The sequence below is a fragment of the Marmota flaviventris genome, chromosome 1 (assembly GCF_047511675.1).
Source record: "Marmota flaviventris isolate mMarFla1 chromosome 1, mMarFla1.hap1, whole genome shotgun sequence".
Taxonomy (NCBI): Eukaryota; Metazoa; Chordata; class Mammalia; order Rodentia; family Sciuridae; genus Marmota; species Marmota flaviventris.
Genome location: NC_092498.1, coordinates 113199867 through 113225809, shown reverse-complemented (window position 1 = coordinate 113225809; position 25943 = coordinate 113199867). Strand labels below are relative to the sequence as shown.

At 55.0% G+C, this 25943-nt stretch overlaps 2 protein-coding genes across 8 annotated transcripts in view; one reads left to right on the top strand and one right to left on the bottom strand.

The window, feature by feature from the left end:
* The window catches only part of Nf2 (NF2, moesin-ezrin-radixin like (MERLIN) tumor suppressor), an 86263-nt gene extending 81866 nt beyond the window's left edge, over positions 1-4397 (top strand). For 5 of the 7 annotated variants that reach the window (XM_071614877.1, XM_071614878.1, XM_071614879.1 and 2 more), the window contains one exon: positions 1175-4397. In XM_071614877.1, coding sequence (XP_071470978.1) covers positions 1175-1225 — 51 coding nt within the window. In that variant the 3' untranslated portion in view covers positions 1226-4397. The remainder of the gene's footprint in view (positions 1-1174) is intronic. The other 2 variants (XR_003585471.2, XM_027956022.2) reach the window with 1 other exon arrangement.
* On the bottom strand, positions 1837-25937 carry LOC139705150 (sterile alpha motif domain-containing protein 1-like). Its single transcript, XM_071609442.1, has 2 exons — positions 25419-25937; positions 1837-1953 (listed from the first exon to the last, which is right to left on the bottom strand). The coding sequence occupies exons 1-2, from the start codon at positions 25935-25937 to the stop codon at positions 1837-1839; spliced, it is 636 nt and encodes a 211-aa protein (XP_071465543.1).
* Positions 25938-25943: the final 6 nt, after the last annotated feature.

Here is a 25943-nt window from a genome sequence, read left to right as displayed (position 1 = left end):
AGGAGGGCATGACCAGCTAGCCTGCCATGGCTTACTCCCGAGTAGAGAGACTCAGAGGTTAAGGGTGTTCCCTGGGGCCCCCCAGAGAGCTGAGGGTGGAGCGGCTTCGCCTGGGCCTTTCTCAGCTCCTTGCGGAGCTCCTGCCTTCCCCCATCTTGCCACTCAGCTGTCATTACGATTCGCATCATTCACTCAACATGCTCTGCGCTCCTACCCAATGCCACGCACTAAACTAAACGTTTTGGGGATATGAAGATGGACTCCCTGCTGTCCCTTTGCCATCTCTCCTATGGAAAGTTCTGGAGCTAAATCTAGAATGCACGGTCTTGCCCCAGTGGGTCTATTTCAGGAGCAGAACAGGGCAACAGGAAGACACTTGTGCCAGATCCTTCTATTTGGGGAAAAGGCTACCAAGTGGTCTCAGAGTCAAGGACTCAGGAAGCACAAACTCCACCATGCTCAGAGTGTGGCCCCTGATCCACCTCTTCCCTTCTGAGCTTCTCTGATGCCATTCTTCTTGGGCAGTGTTCTTCCTGGGAAGGCCTGACAGTTGATGGCCAGAATGCTGCCCATATACACTGTCCCCCCTGCCTGTCCCACATGGGGACATCAGGAGACATCCCTCTCAGCTCCTCAAAGCAGGTCTGCTTTGAGACCACTAGGAGCAGAAGGGACAAGCCCTTCCTTGTCTAACCCGGGCCTGCCTTCCCCAAGTATGGGTTGCCTTACCTGGGAGTCAGGACTGAGAGGGTTTGCCCTGCTGAGCTGGGTCTTCCTGGTCCAGAAAGGATAAGAATCCCAGGCTGGTGTTGCTGTAGATACTGCAGAGGTGACGTCTCAGTCTTTTGTAGACAAGAATATATGAGAATCTAGTAAAATACCTAGGGACCCTTATCTTCTATGAAATGGCAACACTGATGACATTTTCTTGCTAACATGGCTTCTGTCCACCATCCATGCCTCCTGGCATGTCCTCCTTTGTCACCTAATTTGAAAGCTGGGGCAAGTCTGGAATCCTATTTGAACTTGACCACCAGCCTCTTGAACATCTACTTGAACAGGCCTCCCCGTCACTCCAGACCACCTTTGAGGTTAGTCCGTGCAGCAGGAAGGGATCCCACATGAAAGGACAGAAACACACTGCCCCTTTCACTTCTTCTCTGCTCTCTTACAGCTCACTTTGCAGAGTGCCAAGTCTCGAGTGGCCTTCTTTGAAGAGCTCTAACAGGTGACCGGGCCACCCCAGGATCTGCCACTTCTGCTGCTTCTGGCACCAGCGGGATGGGTCCAACACCATGGAAACCACCCTAGGGACTACCTGGGGGCTCCTGTGGGAGCTCCAGAATTTCCCCCAGCTTAGTGGAGAGCCCAGCCCCCTTCATGTGCAATTGCCTTTGAACTACGACCCTGCAGAGATTTCTCTCATGGCGTTCTAGTTCTCCTGACCTGCGACTTTAATTTTTTTGAGAAGTGTTTGTCCTTTTTTGTCTTATGTGGGATCCCATACTTCCTCTGTTCCAGCACCATGGTGTGTGTGTGTGTGTGTGTGTATGTGTGTCTCTGTCTGTCTGTCTGTCTGCCTGCCTGCCTAATGCTGACCTCCAGAGCCTTGTCTGGGAAATGGTTGTAGGGAGTGAAGTGCAGAGGCCGCCTGGAGGCCAGGAGGCTAGTCTTGCTACTCCACCCTGCCCAGGGTTCCGGGACGTCCCTGCCCTCCACAGGCGAGGACCTGGCACAGTGAAGCAGTAGGCCTGGCTGTGCTGGGGCCCAGAGCAGCCTGTTGCCACACGTCAGCGGCGAGCTTGCCTGAAGCTCGGGACCCGCAAAGCGGAGTCCTCAGTGAGGCAGCACCGAGACAGTGCCGGCTGCCAGCTGCTGGGACAGGCAGGCCAGCTGCGACTGGGGAGACTCGGGGAAGAAGCTGTGATGAATGGCCACCAGCCAGCTGAGCGACTGGAGGCAAATAGAGCAGTGTAGGGATCTGACGGTACAGTGTTCACCGCCCCCACAGCCACCCCAGCCCGGGTCAGAGAGGTAGGCGGGAGCCACATGTGTCTTCCCTGTCCGCCTGCCTATGGAGGATGGGGAGCTTCCTGGTCATGTTCTCATCAGTGCCTGGAACCCCAGGCATGACCAGGAGTGTGGGGGGTGCTCCATGAGCTCCGAGGCCCCACAGGTACTTCTAGCTGTCCCAACACCACGCTCCAGAGCCCCAGTCCTCCTGCCTCACCCCTCCTCTAGGCCACATGCCAGCAGGACCTTCACTTATACCTGGGCTTCATTTTGCTGTTTCTTTGTCCCCCCTCCACCACCGAAGCCCCTTTATTTTGTGTCCCCTTGAGGGCCCAGCGAGGTCTCTCTCGTCCCTTCCAGCTGGCGCCTGACTCAGGTGTCCACTCGAAGTCGGTGCTCACACAGGTGCCTGGCAGCACTCACCCCATGACTCACTCACTCCAGGGTCTGGGGCCACCTCGGATCCTTTTCTCCATGACTCCTGTTGCAGCTGAGGCCAACCAGGGCCCTTAGGTCCTAACACCTGGGCCTTAACGCAGGGCAAGTGATATGTCTTAATCAGGAAAAAGACACTTATTAACTGAAGACAGATGAGGGCCTCGAGATGTCCCGAGGGCAGAGGCCATCTCAGGTGATTCCATTTGGTTTTGAGAAACTGAGACTCGCTCGTGAGATCCGGCTTTGTTTCCACTGTCAGCCTGAGCTAACAAGGTCCTGGGCTGGCTGCCCCCTTCTTGAGCTACCTTGCCCCTAGGAAACCAGCTCTGGGCACTCAGGGAGGGACTCCAGTCTAGAACCTGGAAGCAGATGGCTGTGGCAGATAGGGAGAGTCCTTGGGAGCTGAAGCCTTGGGCATTTGCAAAGTCACGTCTGGCTTTTGTGCCTGGCTCTGTCTTCTTGGGTGTGAAACCCATCCCTGAATTTCTACCAGGACTTACTTTCCTCCCGATCTGTAAATTTAATCTTTAACAGTGGCTGTGGGGCACAGGAGCATGATAGTCGTTTATAAAAATGATGTTGGGCTGTGTTTTTTAATTTAACTGCTGTGTGTATCTCTGAAGTCCAAGAAATGCCAAGCCATGTGGCCACGCTGAGCTATGGCCACCTGGGGCCCGGCTGACCCAGGAAGGAGGGCCTGCCAGTGACACTAACAGCCAGAAGCCCTTCGGCCCTCTCTGGAGGGAGAAGATGGGGTGCTCAGAATGTTGAGCCCCAGTAGGAGAAAGAATGAAAGTAGCGCTTGGTTTTCAGAGATTTGTGCCTTAGCCGAGGTGACTGTTCCGTCTAGTGAGTTTTTGTTTTCTGGTTTGTTTGGGGGGGGGGGCGGTCTTTTTGGTGCCAGGGATTGAACTCAGAGGGCACTGGACCACTGAGCCACATCCCCAGCCCTATTTTGTATTTTATTTAGAGACAGGGTCTCACTGAGTTGCTTAGCGCCTTGCTTTTTGCTGAGGCTGGCTTTGACCTCATGATCCTCCTGACTCAGCCTCCTGAGAGTTTTTTTGTTTTTGTTTGTTTGTTTTGGGTACTGGGAACTGAATCCAGGAGTACTTTACCACTGGGCTAAGTCCCCAGTCCTTTTTGTTTTTCTTTTGAGACAGGGTCTTGCTAAGTTGCCAAAGCTGGCCTCGAACTTGCAATCCTCCTGCCAGAACTTCCTGACTCTGGGGTTACAGTCGTGTGCCACCACGCCTGGCTCCAGTGAGCATTCTGTAGAGCCTGGGAGCTTGTCAAGTAAGGAAGTCTCGGAAGTTCATAGAGAGCAAGGTTCTGGCCATGATTATTTCACTACCAGTGCTTCTGGTGGCTTTTAGGCAGAAGTGCCACCAATACTGAAAGCAGTCATGAAGTCACTGCCCAGCTTGGGATTCTGTGAGGTCATGCTGTTGGCCCATAGCCGTTCCCACATGTTTAATTGAGGCCCCACCTCAGCCACAGCAGCACTCTGACCCGTGGTCACCCCCCATTATTCATGCACCTGCCAGGCCCTGCTAGACAACGCCCTGTGGCATTACATAACATTTTGTGAGTGACTGTTCTGTCATCTTGGGGACAGGTTTCTTGCTCTCCCTCTCTTTTTCAAAAGTCCAGAGGCTGACAACCAGTTACAGTGACTAAGTGTTCCTCCCTGACAGGGCTGGGGCCTCACAGCCCCTGGCGGAGCAGCCTTGGCAAGGATTCAGCCTCTCCCAGTGGCCCTGGGGCCAAGCCGGCCCTCGTGGGATTCCAGGGACGCTGCATCCATTTTCAGAGATGTCAAGCAGCACTTCTTCCTGTAGGGCCTGACTCACGCCTCCTGTCAGGACCAGACCTTGGAAGGCTTTTTCTATTCTGGGGACTGTTGTAATTTAAGTGATTGTTTTAATAAAAATTCTAAGCTCTAACAGTTTGTCACAGGCTTCCTTGGTTTGCTTGTCGCTCAAACTATTGAGGTGGCAAGACCAGGGCTGGGTGGTGGGGCCTGCTTTTGTGGTTCCATGAGGACAAGAGCCGACTGCCCAGATTTCACCTCTGGCTCCTCTTCTCTGAGGGCCAGGGATCACCTCCATCCCTGCTCGTGGCATCGTCTCTAACAACCCCTTCACCTGGGGACTCTTCCTGTGGATCACACTGAGGTGTGGGAAGGGCCCTGCTTGTCCTCGACTCCAGACCTGAGAATAGGGCACTGGAGTGGGGAATCCCTCTAGGCACTTCTGCTTCTAGGGTTTATAACTCTGGGCTCTGGAAAGTGGGGGACACATAGAGCCACGAGGACCCAGGCACCATCTATAGGGTGGCAGAGACTTGGCTCCTGTTACAGGGCTACCCAACATCTGTACTTGAAATTGGGAACCATCCCTGAATGCAGAGCTTATGTTTATTTATTTATTTTTTAATCAACAAAAGTCTGTTATTAAGACCAAAACTATCATTGGATAACTCTCCAAATCACTGCAGCCTAAAATCAGAAAGCCAAGTGGCTAATGTGATTATCAGTATTTCGAGGGGACCTTTCTGTCTCTTGTAAGAATATATTTCTATTCTAATCATTCAAGCCAAGGAAAATAGCCCGTCAAAATACAGTCACATGGCACCTAAAGTTGTGGTCAGTGACAGACCACATATTCCACAGTGATCCCATGAGATTATATGGCCTAGTGATGTCTTTGTGTAAGTGTACTATGCTCACACAATGACAGAATCACCTAATTATAAATTTCTCAGAATGTGTCTCCATCTTTAAGTGATACATGGCTGCATACAAAATATTCCCCAAATGTCCTTGTTAAATATTATTAGTTTTTAAATCTACTTTGGAAATATCACTAGTTTTTGACATATATTTTGGAAATATATATAATTAGAGAAATGTAAAACAGCAATACGTTGTTAGGTTTTAACATATAGTTATTAGACAAATAATAACAAAACTTTATTTCTCACATGTAAATTGTTATTTTTAATAAGTGGAGGTAGTCCTGATTTCTTTGTGGTCAAACCAGAGAAAGCACTTTGTACATATTTGTTATTTTAGGTTGTCCTGATAATATTTTTTCCTAACCCTTTTTAAAAAAGACAACCCTGATCCTCAAAAGACATACACGGAGATCCCAAGGTCCCTATTAAGCAGGATTCGAAATAACAACACTGCCAGGTATTTGGGTGTTGAGGAAGTGGGTTGAGCTCTGCTGGTGTTTTTAGTTGAGTGTGATCCTGCTCTGAACGCAGAGCTGCTGGCCGGACCTCAGGGCTTCCTTGTGGCATTTGCAGCTGGGTCCCAAGGGATCCCCGCCCCCCCCCCTCCCGTGGCTCCTTCTGACCTCCCTGCCAGTGCTTCCTCCTTTGTCTTGGGCCGTGCCTGAGTGGGGAGTGCCTGGCAGCTGCTCCCCAGGGCTGCCCGCCCCTGGAGCCTCCCTATGGAGGAGAGGATAAGGCGCCACCCACGTGTAATGAGGAGCTGGCAGCCCAACTCTGAGGGGAAAGGTACCCGGAGAAGATTGCTGCGACTGTGTCTAATCCAATCTCGCCGTCTGGGGACGAGAAAGACAAGCGTCTGCATATCCCCGGCTCCCTCTCAGACAGCCCAGGCAGCCTCCGCTCCTCTAGGGAGAGAGGCCAAGGGCTCCCCTCCCCTCCCAGCCGTGCGGGGCTCCCTGGCAGCCTGTCATTACTGCATTACGGCAGGATCCTGTGGCCGCAGTCCCAGCGCTGCTGGGGAGACCGCAGTTGGCTTGCAGGGAGACAGCTTCGGCGCCCCCCGAGGCTGAGACAGGGCAGCCCAGACAAATGACAGGGCCGTTTATCAGCACGGCAAGGACTCCATCTGACTCAGAGCGGGTCCCCCACCGTGTCCTCTCCCGGTTTCCACTTGATGCCCATTTCTCACTGGGCTGGTGGCCTCAGAATAGCGCCTGGCATGTTGCCTCTGAGTCGAAATCAAGACACCTCCTGAGAACTCCGCAGTGGGAGCCCCAGAGGCGGCTCAGCCGGCTACTCCGGTAAGGAGCTCGGAGCTTCTCGGCTCTCGGCCATGGTGGGGACCTGGCCCTGTCTTCCCCCAGGGCCACACTCTGCCCTCTCAGTAAAGACGGTTGACAGTGGTGCCTCTGGGTGTCTTGGGGATGTTGCCAGAATAACATGAAGAACCGAAGCAAAAAGTACTTCGATTTCTAAGAAAAAGAGGGTGTGGATGTGTAGCAGCACTGCCATTATTTACAAGTGACAGGCAGCTAGCACGAGGAGACACCAACTCCACCACCAGCTGTGGATAAGCTGGGGAAATGGAACTCAGGGCCCTCCTGGACTTGGAATTCAGACAAGCCCGGGTTCAAATCCCTGCTTGGCCACTTACCAGCCCTTTGAGTCTAGGCAAGGTACCAAACCTTAGAGCACTGCAGTTATCTCATCTGTAAAATGGGAATTTTAGAAGGTTTCATGGAGGTTAATAATATCTGGAAAGCTCTGAGTACAGTGTTTAGACACATGTCCCTACTCTCAGCTGTGGCTATCTCTAAAAACTTCCTTTTGGGATCAGGGGTAGAAGGACGCAGAAAAAAGAGCCACAGTGACCAGAGGATATCAGAGCTCAGAGGGACTAGGCCCACCCACTGTCCCCATGTGGGCCCCCATCCTACCACTTGTACCTGGAGCTTAATGAACCTGCATCTGGCCTGTTTGTCCTTGCTGTTTGCCCAGTGCCAGCTGCAAAGGCCAGGAGATGATAGATAACCCTGGACAGGGGCAACCCGGGAAGGATGTTCTTGTTTTGTCACATTAATACCCTCTGCTTGGGTCAATAATTTACTGGAGGCTCAGGATGAGAGAGGAGCTGGGTGGGCCACACTGGACTCTGCACACGGAGCTCTTCCCTGCACCCGTGGGTACCTGGGCTGCAAAAACCCAACTGCAGACACCAGGGAGGCACAGCGGTGACCTAATTTTCTCTTATCAGGCATAAGAAAGAAGTCCCCGTGGAGCCTTGCCCATTTCCAATATAAATAATGTAATTCCCCCGCCTGCCTCCTCTGGGGAGGAAGGGGCAGCCTTTGATCTGAAGGAATTAAGTCAGTAAACAAAAGCGAAGAAGGCTGCGGAGGTGTCTTGTGGCAGGCACCTGCTCTACCATTCACCCTGAGAGAGAAGTTAAATTGAGTCAATGGGGGTAGCCCGGCCTGGGCCTCCCTAAGTCTCCCTTTATCCTCAGCAGAGCCCAGGCGACACCCTGCCCAGTCCTCGATGCACATCTGGTACAGCCAAACCACACACGGAGTCTCGCTACTAGCAACAGCAGCCTTCCCTTGCTGGGGTCCTGCACATTTTTTAGGCGAGGATGATGCTCAGAGAGGCATAGGTGATACACAGCTTAGCCCTAGAGCCCCAGGTGGAGAAGGGCTTCACGCTGGGAGAAAGGGCCCCATGGCTGGCAGAGCAGCCCTCCTGCCCCTTTAGCTCGTCCTTTAGGAGAGCTGGCCACAGGGGCTTCTGGTTCCCCCAGCTCTCTGCTTCCACTGTGTGGCCTTAAGTCCTTTTCACTCTCTGGACTTCCATGCCTCAGTGGCAGAAGGTCAAGTTTGAACCAGAAGAACTCCAAGGCTCCCAAGTTCCAACTCCACCATCTGGTCTCCCCAGGCCCTCTCAACCCAGTGTCACCCTCTGGGAAACAAAAGGGGGTTACCAGCCCAGGACCCCAGGGGGTGGCCCACAATCACAACCAAGAGCTGGTGCCTTTAGGAACAGCCAGCCTGGCCTGTGATGGCAGTCCCCTGGGACCCCGCTCTATGTTCCTCTGGCACAGATTGGGGAAGGTCCCTGGTGGCACCAGTCCCTGGCTTAATAAGAAGGTGCCAGGACAGGGGGTTGGCATAGCTACTCTGAGCTTTCCCACCCCGTCCTCCTGAGCAGCGAGTCTCAGCCACTGTCAAGTCCGGGCATAAGATGGGGGTGACATGAGCCACATGCAGCATTGGCCGGGTCTGCTGTGACAGTTGCTCTGCCCTGAAACCCACTGGGGACCTACCTTCTTTGCCCATGCCCCATCCCTCCCCCATTTCTCCTCCCAGCCTTCCGCTTCCAGCCTGAGATCCCCAGCTCCTGAGGTTGAATCTATTAAGTCCTTCATATTAACCAGCAAAGGGGGAAACAACCCTCTTTCATCTTAACTGGAGTGAATTTGCATTAACACCTGGGGAGTTCTGTTTGCCTTGAGAAAGCACATTGCTATTCTGAGCTGCACACACCACGGGCGTTAGGCGCAGTACCCTATTCTTTTATTAATACGGCTTTTCTCTCCTCCCTCCTCTTTTCCCTTGGAAGGGAGACAGCGGCCGGGGATGCCAGGGCTCCCCACTCCACATGGGAAGGTCCCTGGAAATGCCAAGAAGGGGGAAATGGAGCAGCTCTCATGGAGAGGTCTTCCGGGTGAAGGTGGGCTGGGAGCTGCCTCTCTGGGCACCCTCGAAGCTCCTGGGGCAGCCCCGACCCAAGCTCCTTCCCACCCTCCACAGAACCCTGCTGTGGCCAGGCAGCGCTGAGCCTGGGGTAGGGAGTCAAGTAGCTTGAGGAGGTCCCTGGGCAGGGGAGGGGTGAGAAGGAGAGGCCAGGGTTTCCAGAGACAGCTCTCACTAGACTATGGCCCCAGGGAGGTCTCCATGTGGAAGTCACGGTGACCCAGCAGGGTGTGACTCAGGCTGCTGTCTGTCTGTCCCCGAGGGCACTGATCCCAGTCCCCAGTAACACGACTAATGTCAGCCACCCCCATATTCTGTCCAGGCAGGAGCTTGTCTGATTGACAAAGGGTGCACCCATGCGCCCAGGAGTCTGGAATAGACTGTTTTCAGGTCTCAAACCTGGAGATCAGGATTCCAGAAGAAAAGAGGGGCACTGGGGACATACTGAAGGGTGAACATCTCCAGCCACCCCTGTACCCCCCTCCAAGATGGCCTGCCTCTTGCCTCCAAATCTTTCTGGAGGCCCCACTTCCCTCCCTGAGTTCCCCGGTCCACGGACCAGCAACACCCTCAGGTGTCCACCTCCCGAAGACCCTGCAAGCTGAGGAGGAGGAAGACAATGCAGGGCAGGGAGTGGGCAGAGGAGGGGCCGGTGAGGGCTGCAGGTGTGGAGGAGGAGTCCAGCTTCCAGGGCTGCGCAGAGTCCTGGAGGGCTCGGCCTCCCAGCCTCATCCCCCTCCCCAACAAGGGAGTCAGTTCAGAATCCACCACAGGGTCATCTGGGGTTAAATGAGATCACGGAGCCCGGGTTCTGAGGCAGCGCCTGCTGCAGCGAGAGTTTATTAAACCAGGCGAGCTGCTGTGTGGTTATAGCTACTTACTATTAACTTGTCCTGGATCAGTTATCAAAGGAGACAGCTCAGGGCTGGGAGGGATGTGGGCCAGAAGGTTCCCACACGGCTCCACCTCCTGCTTAGGGACCCAGGGCAGCTGTGTCCTCTGGATCACCCTGAGCCCCCCTCCCCATGTGCAGAAAGGGCAGATGGAGCTGGGGTTGTGGCTCAATGGTGGAGCGCTTGCCTCGCACGCGGGAGACCCTGGGTTCAATCCCCAGCACCACATAGAAATAAACAGATAAAAATAAAAATATTGTGTCCAACTACAACTAAAAAAATATGTTAAAAAGAAGAAGAAGAAAGGGCAGATGTGGCCACCTAGGGGAAGCCTACTAGCCCTGAGGTTCCGATTACTATAGATGGACAGCAGGATTGGAGCAGGTGGTTGCAAATGTCACAAAGTAGGTGACACAGCTTCAGCCAATAGGACACCACCCCTCCTGAGGGGTTGGTGAGGGAGTCCAGAGGTTCTGGGGGCTCTGGCCCAGCATCAGCATTCCCTGGGCATCCCCAGCCCCTCCAGCTGCCCTCCCACCCCCACCCTCTACTGGGCCAATGCCAAGAGCCTCTGCTGCTCTCTCCAATGACATTTACCAGCTGGGAAGTGGCCACCGAGTCGTGAAATCAGTGCAGCCTGGGGCTAGCTCACTTCATTAGAGCTGGCTCTGCTCCACTGGGTAGATCAGCATGGGCAGAGCCCCTTCCTCGAGCTCCCCAGCTCCTCCAAGCCAACCCAGCCCTACCTGCCTGGATCAGGGGAGCTGTCCCCCATCCCAGCACCGACTCTGTGTGCATGGGGTCAGAGTCATAGCGTCTCCTAAACACCTGCCTTGGTCAGGCCCTGAGAAAAGCTGAAAATAATGACAATCACAGGAACCTGTGTTGGCGTGGCACATGGGAGCTCTCGGTCCTCTTGGCGGTTCTGAGAATGGCCTTCATCACTGCGCACACCAGGCCCAAGAAGTGGCAGCGCCTCCTGCTTAGGACCTTACCTGGTGGCATCATGAGGGACCCCCTAGGAGAGCTCTGTGCAATAGAGGAGAGACTCCTGTGTGCGACAGAGGAGGAAACTGAGGTTCTGGGAGGCCATGTGACTTCTTGGAACTGAGATCCGAAGCCCCCTCCCCGATGCCTGGGCCCATTGCAACTCACCCTCATGGGAGAAGGAAGCCCTCCAGCCCCAGTCAGAGCCCAAGGGACTAGAGTCCTTTCCTTCCTGTCACCTGGGTGTGGTCAACACCCCTCCAAGGGGCTTAGCAGTGGGGACAAGCCCACAGCCTGACCTGGGCTATCCAGGGGAGGGTGGCATTCTGGGGAAACCCAGCTCTCCCCCCATAGCAGGGGAGGAGCTGGGGACGTGGGGCATTAGTGCCCCGTGGTGAAAAGAAAGAGCATATGGGAGGGGGCAGTGCCACTCTGCCTACCCCACCTGGGGGACCCCATGCAAATGGTCAGGTCACCTCTTTGAGCTTTAGTTTGCTCAGCTGGAAAACAGGGTCACTGATGTCTGCCTTGGATGAGTAAATGAAATAATGCCCGTAAAGTGCTTGCACAGCGCCTGGCACTGGGCAAGTACCCATAACTGCCAGGCAGTTCCGCCACCAGAAGGGATGATATCCCGTAACACTCTCATTTATCTGGCAGGCTCAAGCAGGATGCAGCACTCAGACCAGACCCACCTGTAACCTCCCGGGTGCCCAGGGCAAGCAGGTGGCCTGAACCCACTTGTCTGGTTCTCTCAATGCCCTCTTCAGAGCCTGGCTCATAGTAGGTGCCCAGTAAAATTTTGCTGAGTGAATGAATGAATCCCAGTTGGAGGAATGAGAATCTCAGTGCCAGAGGGTCTCAGCTCACTCCCTAGGCCATTGTGCAATTCAGGTGAAATACGGGCTAAGGAAGAACTTGTTTTTATAATGAGAAGGCTGGGGAGGAGATAGGCGGTGTTAACTTCCCAGCAAAATGGTGTGGGGCTGGGAGAGAGCCAGGTGCCCGATGTTCCCCTGGGCCAGCTGGTCAGGCCAGCTGAGCTGTGATCACCACTGAGGGCCCAGTCATCACTCAGCTGCCCCTTCCCCCAGCCTCTCTGGCGGGGAGGGAGGAACATCCGTCAAAGTCTCCTTCCCTCAGTGACCCAGACAGATTAGCAATCCTGCCTGAATCTACTGCTCCTGTCCCCATAGCCGCCTCTTCCTCCTCCCATCAGCCTGAGGAGCAGGGGCTGAGTGGGGGCATGACCTCAAGCTGGCCCATCCTAAGCACCATCTATGTGCCAGGCACTGGACCTATTTCTGTGAATCTTCTTCTTCCAGGTGACGGGACACTGCTGTGTACCCATTTTACAGAAGAAATGGGCTCCAAGCCGGGCACAGTGGTACAGCTCTGTCATCCCAGGGGCTTGGGAAGCTGAGGCTGGAGGATCACACGTTCAAAGCCAGCCTCAGCAACTTAGTGAGGCCCTAAGCAACTCAATGAGACCCTGTCTCTAAATAAAATATAAAAAAAGGGCTGGGGCTGGGGCTCAGTGGTTAAGCACCCGAGACCAAAAAAAGAAAAAAGAAATGGGCTCCAAGCCCCCAAAGACTCACCCAGAGCTACACAAGTGAATCCCAGAGGAGTCCCATTGCTATCACTCCAACACCAGTTTGTCCCCAAGCCCTCACTTTTAACCCATGCTGTCCCCCAGGCCTCAGTTTCCCCTTTGCACTAGAGAGCTGCAGTCTTCTGCCTAGAGGAGCCTGGTGGAGAGGACACCCCTGCTTGACTCCATGCAGCATCCCAGAGACAGCATGATGGATGAGGACCCGTGGGGGGCGGGACCGGCAGGCCCACACACCCGCCAGCCCACGGGGAAGGTGATGCATCTTCTCTCCCCCTCCTTCCCCCCAGGGGCACAGCTCCATCTGGTCAGGTGCGGCACCAGGCTGATGGATGGGCTGCCCGCCAGGCCACCCTCGCTGCCGCCACCACTAGCACCCTCGACGCTGCGCTCCAAGGTCAGGAGGGCAGGCCTGCAGCTGCTCATTCAGTCATTCAGCAAACATATTCATCCAGGGCCTACTAGGTGCTAGACCAGAGGAATGAGCAAATCAGCTAGGAGACCAGCCGTCACCCTCTAGATATGACAAGGGTGCTCACAAGGCAGATGGAAGGTGGCGGTGAGAGTTAAACGTGGCCTCCTTTGCCAGTCCCGAGGGACCAGGGTGACGGAGCTGAGTTAGGCCGACAGAGCAGTTCTTACCAAGTCCTGAAAGTGAGAAAGGCGGGGTGGGTTCTTACAGCTGTGACAGGGGCAGGGGGGTGGTGGTGAGATGGGGCAGGGCAGGAGGAACAAGACTGGAACCAGCAGGGGTCAGTGCCCAAAGCAAGGGGATGGTAGATCAGCCCTATTTCGTTAAAATTTTTATCTAATTATTTTCAGTACTGGGGATTGAGTTCAGGGGCACTCTATCACTTAGCTACACCCCACCACCACCTTTTTATTTTATTTTTTTTATTTTGAGACAGGCTGTCAGTAAGTTGCCCAAGCTGGCCTCAAACTTGCTATCCTCCTGCCTCAGCCTCCCGAGCTGCTGGGATTACAGGTGTGTACCACCATACCCTGGTATTAGTTTTATTTTAAAGATGAGGAAACTGAGGCTCAGATATGCGGAAGGACTTGCCCAAGGTCATGTAGGGAGGGAGAAGCAGAGCTGGGCCGGGGGCAACCTTCTGTGAGAGCCTGGAACCCTAGAGTCTAGGTCTCCTCCTCCTCAGCCCAGACAGGCTCAGAAGTCTGAAGACAGCCCCAGCAGCCCCAGCACCTCCTCATTCATGGAGGCAGCTGTCCCCTTTGCGCCTCCACGGACAGGAGCCAGGCAAGAAATATCACCTCATTAAAATGACAAATCTTTTCACTAACTGAACCGGAAGCCCTGCCGCCTTGCCTTGGATCCCTTCACTCCCCCTTTCCCCCCACCTGGGGCTCATCTCTTCTCCCAGATCAGCGGGCCAGCAAGAGAAACTATTCAGGGTACAGCTTTGTACAGCTGGGACCACTGCCTTGTCCCTGAGGTGACCTTGGGTCCCCCAGCCCTCTTTCATTGGAAGGGCTGTGTCACAGGGGCCTCATCAGCCCTTCCCAGCAGGGACCCGAAAGGAGTAGGGTGGGGGGCTCCATTCTATAGGTGAGGAAATTGAGGGTTGGAGAGGGAATCCTCCAGATGGGGTGCCCCCTGCCCCCCACAAAGGTACTGCCTGTTGGTCCCAAGCAAGGGGCTGCTCCAAGAGACAACAGAGACCCCGTTCAAGTCTGCAGTTTCACAGTCCATGTCCCTGTCCCTGCTCACAGGACAAAGCAAGAGTGACATCCCCTGCTGGGCTTGGTGGCTCACGCCTGTCATCTCAGCAGCTGGGAGGCTGAGGCAGGAGGATCGAAAGTTCAAAGCCAGCCTCAGCAACAGCGAGGTGCTAAGCAATTCAGTGAGACCCTGTCTCTAAATAAAACACAAAATAGGGCCGGGATGTGGCTCAGAGTCAAGTGTCCCTGAATTCAATCCCCAGTAACCCCCCCATCCCCAAAAAAGACTGACATTCTAGAATACTGTCCCCAAGTGTGCTCTGCTGAAGAGCCCGTATTTAGGGTCAACCCTGCCACCTACCTTAGTGGGACACTTTGTACTCTGAGCTGCTGTCAGTTTCCCTGTCTGACTATGGGGGCTACTCCTAGTCCCCTTGACTGAGGCTGAGTCTGAGCAGGGCCTGATGGGTATTGAGTGAGCATGTAGTCACACCCACCCACGTGCGTGCATATGCAGTGAACCCTGCACACGTAGATTGCGTGTGATGCATTCACCCTTGCCACTGACACATGCATGTCTGCTCTGACTGGGCTCCTGCTCTGTCCTGGCTGTGGGTTTCTGGGGCAGATGTCAGATCCCTGAGTGGATGAACATATGCACCTGGCATCCAGTGGCCACAAGCACATGTGTGCCCACACACCCAGCTGCTGACACACACATCTGCACTGACAGGCCACACAGATCTGAGCATGTACCTCTGTGTCATGCCCATAGCCACTGGAGGCCCCACGTGGGGTCCAGGTTCCTCTAGGGAGCAGGGCAGTTAAGCAGGCAACAGAAGACACGGCCCAGCCCTGCAGGCAGCCCTGGTTCCCAGAATGACCCCCCCATTTCCCATCCCTCCTCCAGGCCCAGCCTGCAAGGACACACCGTCCGTCCGCCCAGTGTCCTGGTCTCCTTGGATGCAGACAGAACCCACGGAGGCGTCTGGCGCATCTTGACTCGGCCACAGCAGCTGCACCGGCCTCTAGCCCCCGTGCTCAGCTGTCCTCCTGTCCTTCCCCACCTGCTGGTGGTCCCAGCTGTACAAAGCTGTACCCTGACAGGCAGCTGCCACCAGCCACCCTCCCGCATCCACAGTGAGGAGGGGGCTTCTTTCAGGACGGCCCAGGAGAGGTCTCCCTAGACCTCCCCATGACCTTGGGTAGGTCCTTCTCACACACCTGCTTTCTGTTCTGGAAAATGGGGAGGAAGGGCAAGCTAGAAACTTTGGTGGCCCCATCCAGGTCTGGCTATGTGATTTTTCTCGGAGGCCAAGAAAGGGAAAGAGAAGGGGGTCAGGTGGGAAGGCGGGAGAAGGGTGGTAGGGACAGGCCCCCCAGGGTTGGGAGGGCAGACCGCCTGCAACTGGGGCTGTGCTTCTCAGTGATCTCCACTCTGCCTTCTGGTGGGTGTTGCTTGGTCATTTTGCAGATGAGAAAACTGAGGCCTGGAGAGATCCCATAAAGTGCCAAGAGCTCCCAGCTGCCTGCACTGTCCCACACTGAGGGTCAGAGTGTGGGAGCCATGCCCAAGACATCTCCTGCCCTCGGTCAGAGAGGTGACGTTCCCGGAACGGCTTTCTCCAGAGCCAGGCACTTCCCCACCCCCTGCAAGAAGCACCTGGCTCCGAGCCTGCCCCCAGCGCAGCCCATCCATCTCTGTCACTTCCTGGCTGGGCTAGTGGCCATATATCACCTGGCCATGCCGAGGCGGCAGGGCCAGGCGGGTGGGCAGGGTGTTGCTGTGCTCTGGTGCCACCCACCTCAGGGCTGATGGTGGGATTTGACACTGTCATCTGCCTGTGAGTGGGGATCTGGGGCCAGCAAGGAAGGGGCCTTCTTGGGGTCCCACAGGCCACCCCACAGGTAGCCATTTCTTTTGGGGGAATATGAAGGGGGCAGATGGAGGCCCCAGGGTGACCTGGCTGAAGGGGAGAGTAGGTCAGGGTGATGGCCTTGTAGGTGGAGGGGACAGAGGTGGTGCAGCTCTGCAGCGTTTGGCAGGAGGACAGAGATTTTTATCTACCCCCCCACACACACACCGCCTCCCCGAGTAATTTGCTGATGTAGGTCGCTGGGGCATCGTCTCCTGACTGAGCTACTGCTGGGGGGTGGGAGCCAGTCAGCCAGAAGGAAAGGGCCCACAGCCAGAGGTGTCCCAGTCACTCCCCTGGCCCCATGTCAGCCTCCTGTCTTCTTCAGCCTCTCTATACCCCCTCAAACCTGCCTCGTCTCCCAGGGCTGCTTCTGTAAGGAACCTCCAGTTCTTTGTTTGTTTGTTTGTTTGTGGGGAGGGGGCAGTACCAGGGATTGAACTCAGGGACATTTGACCACTGAGCCCCATCCCCAGCCCTTTTTCATATTTTATTTAGAGACAGGGTCTCACTGAGTTGCTTAGGGCCTTGCTAAATTGCTGAGGCTACATTTGAACTCACGATCCTCCTGCCTCAGCCTCTCTAGCTGCTGGGATGACAGGCATGTGCCACTGTGCCCAGCGGAACCTCCAGTTCTTGATTCATTTGACAGTCATGTATAAGCACCTACTGTATGTTATGATGCTAGCTGTGAACAAAATCCAGCACCAGGCAAGAAAAGCGAGTTGGCTGTGTTACCCTGCGTTAAATGCAAACCAGGTCAATAAAGCAGCATAGGGAGGAGAGGCATTATTTATCTTTGTTTGTTTGATTTAAAGCTAGGGTGGCCAGAGAAGGCCCATTAGGAAGGTGACTTTTGAGTAAAGACCCAAAGGAGTGAGCCATGAAGGTATCTGAGGGGAGAGCATTTCTGGACACAGCAAGTACAAAGGCCCGGAGGCAGGAAGGTGCCTGGTACTCAGCCACGAGGGCCCAGGGAGTGAGATGAGGAGGTGGGGAGGAGGTCCTGTGGGCCCCTGAGGGCACTTTGGCTTTTCCTTGGAATAAAGGTGGGTGACATGGGATGACTGGCAGAGTTTAGGGGAGTGATTGTGGTAGAGTAGGTGACCAATGGAAGATGCTAGAAGGTCAATGGGAGGGGCCTGGAGGACCACTGAATTGGGCATGTTATAGGCGCCCTCTGCCCTGGTCTGTCTTCCCTCCTTCCTTCCTCTTTTCTCCTTTATTCTTTCTTTTATTAATTGACCCACCATATATCTATTGAGGGCCAAAGACACTTCCAGCCCTTGTGAACTCCATCCAAAGGACACTGCTTCTACCAACCCCTCCATGAGGCACTTCACAAGGTCTGCTCCATGTGCCAGGTCCCCTAGCCCCTCTCCAGGCCCTGGAAGGTCAGCCTTTGTGCCACCTCACATGGGTGCAGATGGCATGTGTGAGCACCCACAGGTTGGGGTCCTGGGTGAGAATGTGCCTTACCCTTGCAGTATGAGATTTGCTGTGCAGCACACACAGGGTGTCCCTGCCCTCCTGTGCCTCAGTTTCATCATGTGACACACAACTGGGGAAGGGGGACTTAAGAATCCTTCCCATTTTAAAATGAAGACATTTGGGGAGATGAAGTTCAAGGGTACGGTACTTGCCTAGTATATGCAAGGCCCTGTGTTCAATACCCAGTGCTACAAAAAAAAAAAAAAAAGACACTTTGTGGTGGCCCTGAGTCTGGAAGCCACTGGTGTGAGGCAGGGACACTGGATACCACAGGTGTAGCTGCATGAGCCCTGTGAGCCCAGGGGACACAGGGAGAGACTAATCTTGGGGAACCCTCCATCCCTGTTCTCTATAGGACTGGGCTGTGAGTGTTGGGGTCCCTGTGGGCTGCTCCTCTCCCGGTGGGATGGGACCCAGACCTAGAAGGGGCTACATGCAGATCCTGGGCCAAACCTCCCTCCCACAGCCACCCCGGAGCCCCAGCTTGGAAGGGTCTAGCAGTGTGACCCAGCTAGCCTAGGAAAAGCCCCTGCCCCTGGCCCCACATGGCTCCCCAGTTTACCCCGGCCCCCCACAGCTTCTCTAATTACACAGCCATAAAGCACAAATCTCTAACGATCCAATTAGTAACACCATTACTGCTCTGTCCAGGATTAAAATTACCAATTAAACTGCTGTCGATTTTATCATCACTTAGGCTCTACATGACTGGGGCATTGCAGGCATCGAGGCCCATTACTGGACCCTCGGGTTGGGGGCTGGCCAGGGACATGGGCCTAGCTTGGCCCCAGGGGACATTCCTCCGTCCACCATTGAGGACTTCGAAGGATTATAGCCCAGTTCTCCATAGAATTGGTGGTGGCAGAGGGCTGAGGTGCTCCTCAAGCCTAGCCCCTCCCTGGGAAGTGTCTCCAGCCCAGACCTCTCCCGCATTCTCCATGGACAAAACTATCCACCTATGTCCCAGTCTCAGTGCCAGGTTAATCTAAGCAACTGAGTCTTAGGATGAGAAGTGGAGGTTCCTGCCCAGCGTGGTGGTGCACACCTGTAATCCCAGCAGCTCAGGAGGCTGAGGCTGGAGGATCGTGAGTTTAAAGCCAGCCTCAGCAATTTAACAAGGCCCTAAACAATTCAGTGAGGCCGTCTCTAAATAAAACATTTAAAAAGGCTGGAGATGAGGCTCAGTGGTTAAGGGCCCCTGGGTTCAATCCCTGGTACATAAAAAATAAAAATAAAGAAGTGGAGATTCCTCATCTGAAATCCTGTCCCCCACTCCTCCTGTCCCTCTTTCTATCATCACAGCCCTCTTTGCCCACAGGCTCAAGGTTGGCACCTCACATGATATCCCACAGCATGGAGGGGAGGTGTCACTCTGATTGATGAGCAGGCACAGATTAGCACTGTTCCTCTCCCAAGTGACAAGTGGGTGCCCCTTTAGAGGCCCTCAGTGCTTGGTCTCAAAGCAGGGGAGATCTTTGAGCACAAAGGTAATCCTCAGGGCTCTGACCAGTACTGGCCACTCCCTGGTGGTGTACAAATAGGCTGCCTCCGGAGCCTGGACCTTCTAAAAAAGAACTTGGAATGAATGCTCAGTCTCATGTTCTCCAACCATTTCTAGGTGCTTCTAGAAAACAAGAGGGGCAGGGCCCACAGGGTGGGAGTCTGGTCAGCTGGAACTGGAGATGCAGCCAACTTGAAAACCTAGCCCAAGGGGGTCTGCTGAGGGCAGGGGTCTATGGCATCGTGAGACACTGCAGGTATGTTTGTGCAGTCCTGGATCCCGGGTTCAGTGCCTTTGTACCTTATTCTTTTGGTGCTCAGCCTGAGAAATGGGTTACAGGTTCCCTTATTCCCCGGGGAGGTTCCCAGAATCTCAGACGTCCAATTTGCCCAGATGTGGCCACAAGTGTGGAGAGGGTTGCCACATGGGGCCACAGAGCCCACCTCACTATTCTGTGTTTTTCAGCCTCTGAGCTCACACACAAGCCCTTTATATCACACAAAGAGATCTGGAGAGGAGGGGGACTGCGGGGTCCCAGCCTCACCCTGATCCAGGGTGTCAGGATCCTGGTCAGGAGAGGCAATCCATCACCCTAGGCTGTGGTGCCTGGGCTGGCCGGAGATGGGGTGTCCTTTGGGGGAGAGGCTGACCTGGGCAGTCAGTCCAGCTTCTGTTCAGAGGCAACAGACTAAGGCAGGAATCTAGGGAACCCAGAGCAATTAGGAGCCGTCTCGCGCCTCAACTCTCACCAGCTGCCACAGCTGTCACTTAGGAAGCAAGCCTGGAGCAAGGACTAGGGCAGTGGTAACCATGGTCCCCGTCTCATCTATTTAGGGTTCTGATCCCTGGGGCAACCTCCCATCCTGTAGCCTGACCAGACCCCAGGTATAGGCTCCCACTTCCCAGAGGGAAACACTAAAACTTAAAAAATATCAGAGACAAGGACCTCTGTTGTTTCTTAGGCAGGACACACACAACCTCTTCTCACCTCTGCCCAGCCTCAGTTCCCACCCCCGCAGGCCCTCTTTGTCTAGAGCATGGCTTCTCACTCTGGCTGGCCCTCAGTGCTCCTAGGGAGCTATTAAGAATTTTCTTGGGCTGGGCATGGTGGCACAAGCCTGTAATCCTAGTGGTTTGGGAGGCTGAGATGGGAGGATCACAAGTTCAAAGCCAACCTCAGCAAAAAGCGAGGCCCTAAGCAATTCAGTGAGACCCTGTCTCTAAATAAAATACAGAATACGACTGGGGGTGTGGCTCAGTGGTCGAGAGCCCCTGGGTTCAATCAAAAAAAAAAAGATCTTGGTTGGGCACATTGGCACATGCCTGTAATTCCAATAGCTATGGAGGCTGAGACAAGAAGATCACAAGTTCAAAGCTAGCCTCAGCAACTTAGAGGGACCCTAAGCAACTTAGTGAGATCCTGACTCAAAAACTAAGAAAGGGCTGGGGATGTTGCTCAGTGGTTAAGCGACCCTGGGTTCAATCCCTGGTATGTATAAATAAACAAATAAAGGAAAGAAAGAAAGAAAGAAAGAAAGGGTCTTGCCCAGCTGGGAATAGGAGTGCGTATGTCTGTAATTTCAGCTACTTGGGAGGCTGAGGCAGGAGAATCACAAGTTAGAGGCCAGCCTGGGCAACTTAGTGAGACTCTGCCTCAAAATCAAAAAATTTAAAAAGGGCTAGAGGACGTAGTTCAGTGTTAGAGTGTTTTCCTAGTATGTGTGAAATCCTGGGAAAACCAGTGGGAGCAGAATCTCAGAGAAGGAATTGTGCCTGGATGAACTGGTTTTGTTTTTTCCAGTTATGGGTGTCAAACCCTGCCTGGAGGGTCTGAAGCTTCTCCACTTCTGGGGCCACATATTCTCCCCTGTTTTCCAGCTCCACCCAGGGTAGCCAGTTGAGATCACTCCTAGGCTTGGGGGAATTCTAGAGGTCAGTGAGGGAGGTTCAGAAGGACCAGGCTCAGGCACTGTGAACTTCATCATCTCGGCAGATCTGTACAGCAGGCTGTATGACGGCAGCATCAACCCCATTTTACAGGAGAGAAAACTGAGGCCAGAACAGGTGCCACACTCAAGGCACGAGGCTAGGGACAGGAGTCAGGCTTCAGCCCAATCACTCTACCTTCAGTGCTCTTTTCCCATCCCCAAGTTGCTTCTCAAGGAGAAGGACTTTAAGGGCCTGTCCTCTTTGCCCTGTTTCCAAATAAGGACTTTGTTCCCTGCTCTTCTGTACACTCTCACCACCTTTAGGAGCTGGGCCTCTGAGGGCTCAGAGAGGGTGGCCAGAAAAAGGCAGGGACCAGAGCAGGCAGGAACCCCCAGATTCTGGACTGCACCCTCTCTCGGCCCCAGCCTGCATCTGCCAGTTCATAAATTCCATTATTCATCAAGTGATTGCATGAGTTTGCCCGGACGATGAATATTTTATTCACCTCCAGACACTGTCCCCAGCGGGTTCTTGGAACAATATTGTTCTCCAGCCAAGGAGCAGAGGCCAGAGCCTCTGTTGTCACTGGACACCCCCTCCCTGCCACCTGTACCTCCTCATCTCCCAGTACCTTCTCTCCCAGCAGGCCCCTTGGTTTGGGCAGGGCTGCAGTCAGTGGTCTAGGCATGACCTTGGACTTGGTGCTTACCCGCCCTCCACTTTGATTTCCTCCTCTGGACAGTGGGTTCATGGATCTCTTTGGCAGGCTGTCCAGGGGCCCTCTACTATATCATCTTCCCCTGAAGGACCCTGGGTTCTTCTGGGAGCTCTCCCTGGTGCTGAACACAGGTGGCAAGAGGATGCGGGTGTTGGATGAGAGGTCTAGGAGGGGCCTGTGCTGGTCTTGAGGAGAGAAAGTTCCAGTGCTCTGGGGGGACAATCCCAGTCTCGGGAGGATAAGGACCAGGCCGGTCCTGAGAGGAAGGAGTTTGGTCTCTGGACACTGTAATTCCCCCTTGCCTTTCTGCCACTTGGGGAAACCCAGAGTCACAGGTTTCAGTGGATCGCCTTTCCTGTTATCTCTAGCCCCCTGAGCCAAGGATTAGTAGGTGAGGTCCATTGAGCCTCTTCTTGGGGAGGCCCAAGGCCTGCACATCTTCTGGTGGGCACCCAGGGAGTGCAGTGTGACAGCGGCAGCACCTTCCCCAGATGGGGGAGCGACAGACATAATTCACACCCTGAAATCATGCCATCTGCTCCCATGACGTGTAGAGGAGAGGACAAGACTGCCCTGCCGCAGGGCGGGTGGGTGAACAATCATTCCATTCATTGTCTCATTCATTCATTCAACAGATCATCTTCCCAAGCTCAGTTCAGCCCCGTGCCAGCTATGAGAAATGGGAGACCCCGGGAGATGCAGACCCAGACCCTGCCCTCCAGAGCTCAAGAGTGGTCCTCTACACTTCTGAGCTTTTGCCCACCCTGGTTCCTCTCCCCGGGTATCCCCAGATTTGTAATAAGAGCCACCAGATTCTGTGTTCTGAGCACTTTACATGCAGGATCTTATTGTTCATTCAAGGGCTAGATGCATTCCCATTGAATAGATGAGTAAACCGAGACTCAGAGAGGTCACACAGAAAGCTCTGGCTTCTCCATGAAGAGCTCTGACTGCTCATGACACTGCCTCCCCGACTCCTCATCCAGAGACTTTTCAAATCCTGCCACCATGATTCTCTCTAAAAACACCTCCCCCAACCTTTCAGCAGAGCACATGAACTCCAGTCTTGCGATACTGCTCAGCCCTCTGACCCTTGCTTTGTGAGCCCAGGTGGAAGCAGCTCTATCCTCTGAGTTCTGGCCTGAGATGTAGGGCCTGGCACCCAGGGTCTGCCCAATGAAACTTGGTACTCAGCAGTGGAGGGCTGAAGAGGTCAACAGTGGTTCCCAGAGGCAGCAGGACTCCACCTGAGCCTGGGAGAGCACAGAGAGATCAGCATGACCTAGCCTGCTCCCTGGAGTCCCTGTGTCCGCCCTGGACTCCAATCCCCCAGCTCTGCCTGTGGCTGTATAGCCCAACCTGGTCCTTTCGGCTCCCTCAGCAGACATGTCCTTGCCTGTGAACGGGGGCAAGGCATGATAATGGGGGCTGGACAGTCCCATGCACAGCCCGAGGGTGTCCCATGTATTCCCCAAGGAGACAGAAAGAGGAACAGATACAGCTGTGGCATGTGGAGGTGTGGTTCTGACCAGCAGCCCCCACTGTGTGGAAAGCCAGCATCATGGGCTATGGCTTTGCATCAGGCGAGAGGACAGGGACTGAGTCACCAGGGGACTGGGATGACAAAGATGGCCCAAATAGTGGGGTGCACCACAGCGTTAGACTATAATCCCCAGCAAGCCATGCACTTTTGGCCTGGAAGGAGATGGCCTCGGGGAGTACCCTGGTCACAAGACAGACAGTCAGACCCCTTAGACCAGACAGACCAAGGCCAAAATCTGGGGGGAGGCTCATGTCTCCATGGATATCCAGATCCTCCCTCAGAACAGACTCACAGGGCCTGGCCATCCTCGGGAGGCTCACTTGATTTGTGCTTGATTCACTCAGGGACTTTTTCTGTCCCTTCTTTTTGAAAATTCTCCACCCGGGTGGCAAAACCAGGAGCTGCAGAGGACTCAGGGGGAGCTGCCCCTCCATCAGGCGAGTGCCAACGTGCTCTGCAGCAGCCTCCCAGGGAGTTGCTGGGAGCTGAGTTTCCTGCCAGCCCCTCAGCCCTCCCTCAGCCCAATTTCCAACTGGCTGGCTGGGCCAGGGCAGCCTGGACACTCAGAAACTGAGTACTACTGCAGCTCATGCTCTCAATCAATACTCAATGCTATAATTATTATTAATTCATATTCCTGGGGGGGGGGTTCATTCTAATAAGAAACTCCCAAGAGATGGAGGAAGGCACTCATATTTTTTTAATTTGTTCATCCTCATTGCTGCCTGAGGGTGGCATTGCCACTCTCATTTCACAGGTGGGCAAACTGAAGCCCTAGGAGGTTAAGGGGCATGATTAAAGTACTATGGCAAAGAGGAAGCAGAGGGAGGAGCCAGGTCTGAGTTCTTTCTTCCTCCCATCTCTGCTGCATCAGAAACTCCAAAGGAGCTCAAAGCATTCAGTTGTATAGGTGGACAGTCAGACAACGGAACAGGTGGGAGAGGAAAGCTTTGGGGTGGGGACCTTGTGGGGCCTCTCACACCTCCAGCCCAGGTCTTAACAGGGTCTCCCCCCATATGCCTGGGGAGACAGATAGATGGACAGCTGGGGTCTTTCCTGGATCCTCTGCAGGTTGTGGGTGCTACTGAAGTAGCCCAAGAAGTGCTGAGGCCCAGGACTGGCTTACTGAGTCCCCTCTCTCCAGGCCTGGAGACAGGGATATGATTAATCAGTGACAAAAGCAGAAACAAGCAGAAAAAATGTAATCAGCTTGGGAAGGGCAGGGCCGGGCAGGGCTATGGCAATCAGCTTTCCTGCTGGGGCCTTTGGCTGATTGGACCCAAGGGGGCAGGGAGATAATTCTGCTGGGGGCTTCACAGATAAGACCTAGACTGAGGCCAACCCAGGTCAGAAGGTCATCATCCTGTATACACCCAGGCCTCTCCCAGCCCAAGGACTTGCACATCTGGCCCCACCTGCCCATAGGTTCTTGCCCCTTCCCCCTCCCCTGCTAGTTCACAACCATGGCATACACAAGTGACCAACACTCCTAACACTCATCCATCTACACGTAGATGGAAAACACATGTACGAACACTCGGTGGCACATGTACACTTTGAGAAAAAAGATATACGCATGCACATGCTGCTCTCTCAAACACTTGCCACCCCCCACCCCCACCCCCACACATGCTCTGGGCCTAGGGAAGCCCTGCATGCACATTAAGTGTGACTTGCAGCCACTTGAACACACAGGCCCTCATACCAGACCCCACAGGCTTGAGGCCCCATCTCTGTCCCTCCCTGAGGCCATGAGACAGACCAGGGCTCCCCATTTGCAAATGGAGTGACAGAAGCTTGGGAAGGATCTAGGACTGGGGCCCCATTCTGGGGAACAAGGTCAGCTGCTAGTGTCAGCCACAGGACAAGGAAACCTGCCCCAGACCTGTCCCCTTCTCCTGCCTGCTGCCCACATTCCATGACCTTGGTCTACGTCCTTCTCTCAGCCTCAGTTTCCCTACCTTGAGCTTCTCCTGGCACCAACACCAGGCTACTTCTTGAGGAACCAGGCATCTGGGACTAACCTCACATTTCTGGATCTCTGGTCCTCAGTTTCCAGGTCTCAGCTCCTGGGGGAGGGAGGCAGGGACTGTGGGGGAAGGTGGGTCAAGGGGTTCGAAGGAAGGGCCCCATCCTAATTCACCCCCATCCTGGTCCTGGTGGCTGCGAATGTGAGGTGTGGGAGACGAGAAATCTGAGGGAGACCTACGGGAAAAAGGAGAATCCGGGGCCGAAGGGAGGAAGGAGCCCGGGAGGGCTTGGGGCGGCCGCTCAGGGGCCGGCGGCGGGCAGGGGCGGGAGGGGGGAGCGCGGAGGGGGCGGGCAGGCGGCGGGCGGGGGAGGCGGGGAGCGCAGCTAGCGCGGCACAGAGCGAGCGAGCGAGCGAGCGAGCAGCAGAGGCGGCGAGAGCCGGAGCGGCTGGCCCGGCGGCCGCGCCGGCGAGCGGACGAGCCAGCGGCGAACAGCGCGGAGCGCGCGGGGAACTGAGGAGCGGGCGCGGCGGGCGCAGCGCGCGGCGGTCGGAGCCGAGAGGCCGGAGCGGCGCCGCCCCCGCCGCCCCTGCGGGGCCCCGGCTGGGAGCCCGAGGAGGGAGGGGGCGGCATGGCCCGGCGGCCCGGGGCGCGGGGGCGTTAGGCCCCCGGAGGGGCGCCCCTAGCCTCGCGCCGCCGTCCTCCGCAGCCGCGCGCCCCGCCCGCTCCAGCCGCCCCGGGGGCCACCGGCGGCCCATGAGCCC